Below are 1806 nucleotides of genomic sequence, written 5' to 3'. Positions count from 1 at the left end.
CTCTTGTTGCCCAGGCTGGAGTGCAATCGCGCGATCTCGGCTCACCACAACCTCCGCCTCCTGGGTTCAAGCAATTCTCCTGCCTCAGCCTCCCGAGTAACTGGGATTACAGGCATGTGCCACATGCCCGGCTAATTTTGTATTTTTAGTGGAGACGGGGTTTCACCATGTTGGTCAGACTGGTCTCGAACTCCCGACCTCAGGTGATCTGCCTGCCTTGGCCTCCCAAAGTGCTGGGATTACAGGCATGAGCCATTGCACCTGGCCCCATCAGGTTGTTTTTGTTCAACAGGAGTCTCTTGTATGGCTCAGGACTGTCCACTTCGTACACCAGAGGACTTCGTGTTTCCATTGCTTCCCAATGAAGAATTGAGAGAGAAATACAGGCGCTACCTCTTCAGGGACTATGTGGAGGTATGGCCAGCCTTTGTTCTGCCTTCTGTCTTCCTGGGCCTACCTTCCATCAAAGGGTCATTACTTACTTTATAGACTAGGGTGACATTAAGTGATAGTGTTCGAAGAAAGAGCTCCATAGGTTTAAAAAAGTTTGAAAACCACTAGAGTGATAGTGAAGAGTACAGGCCCTAGAGTCAGACACACCATTGTGTGAAACTTGGATACTTCCTTGCTTTGTGACCACTCTTTTTTTTCTCTTGTGAGACAGTGCCTTGCTATGTTGCCTGGCTGGAGTGCAGTGGCGCGATCTTGGCTCACTGCAACCTTCACCTCCCAGGTTTAAGCGATTCTCCTGCCTCAGCCTCCTGAGTAGCTGGGACTACAGGCATGCGCCACCGCTCCCAGCTAATTTTTGTATTTTTAGTAGAGATGGGGTTTCACCATGTTGGCCAAGATGATCTCAATCTCTTGACCTCATGATCTGCCTGCCTCAGCCTCCCAAAGTGCTGGGATTACAGGCGTGAGCCACTGTACCCAGCCTCTCTCTTTTTTTTTTTTTTTTTTTTTAAATTCTGAGTCTTGATTTTCTCTTCCATAGACACACATCCCCACCTTGTATACAGTGGCTTAAAGAAGCTATTGTGTGTTCAGTGGATGAATATAAATTAGGCATATTTAGGAGCTGCTGTTATATTCGGTTCCCTGTGTGGTTGAGCAGAGAGAAGGGGTATTACTTTTTGAGTAATTGGAAAACTTGTCCAGGATTCCAGCATGGTCACTTTTGTAGTCCTTTCCCTCTATTAGGCCATTTGCTAGGCCTGCTGATTCCATGCAATATAATTTTCTTTTCTTTTTCTTTTTTTTTTTTTGGGGGGAGACAGGGTTTTACTCTGTCACCCAGGCTGGAGTGCAGAGGCACAAACATGGCTCACTGCAGCCTCTGACCTCCCAGACTCAAGCAGTCCTCCTAAGCCTCCCGAGCAGGTGGGACTACTGGCATGCACCACCAAACTCAGCTAATTTTTGTATTTTTTGTAAAGATGAGTGTTTCACCATGTTGCCCAGGCTAGTCTTGAACTCCTGAGCTCAAGCCATCCACCCAATGCAGCATAACTTTCGTATTTGTCTTTTTTGCCTAAGCTTTCCAGATTAATTTATGGTCTGGTTCTTGTCATGCACATGCCACAGGATAAATAGAAGGCCTTGTTCTTTATGCTGTTTGCTGCCTTTGAGGGTCATTGAGCTCCTCAGAGATACTTTTTTTTTTTCTTTTTTTTTGAGATGGAGTCTCACTCTGTCGCCCAGGCTGGAGTACAGTGGCGGCACGATCTCAGCTCACTGCAACCTGTCTCCCAGGTTCAAGTGCTTCTCCAGCCTCAGCCTCCTGAGTAGCTGAGATTACAAGCTTGC

General features: G+C 47.1%; 1 protein-coding gene across 1 annotated transcript in view; it reads left to right on the top strand.

The window, feature by feature from the left end:
* Window positions 1–1806, top strand: part of ARIH2 (ariadne RBR E3 ubiquitin protein ligase 2) — a 100870-nt gene that overhangs the window by 73234 nt on the left and 25830 nt on the right. Inside the window, exon 6 of the mRNA XM_011981138.1 lies at window positions 293–414. Coding sequence (XP_011836528.1) covers window positions 293–414 — 122 coding nt within the window. The remainder of the gene's footprint in view (window positions 1–292; window positions 415–1806) is intronic.

The sequence above is a fragment of the Mandrillus leucophaeus genome, unplaced genomic scaffold (assembly GCF_000951045.1).
Source record: "Mandrillus leucophaeus isolate KB7577 unplaced genomic scaffold, Mleu.le_1.0 Scaffold22, whole genome shotgun sequence".
Taxonomy (NCBI): Eukaryota; Metazoa; Chordata; class Mammalia; order Primates; family Cercopithecidae; genus Mandrillus; species Mandrillus leucophaeus.
The sequence above is the reverse complement of the archived record's forward strand: the minus strand, read 5'-3'. Positions and strand labels throughout refer to the sequence as shown.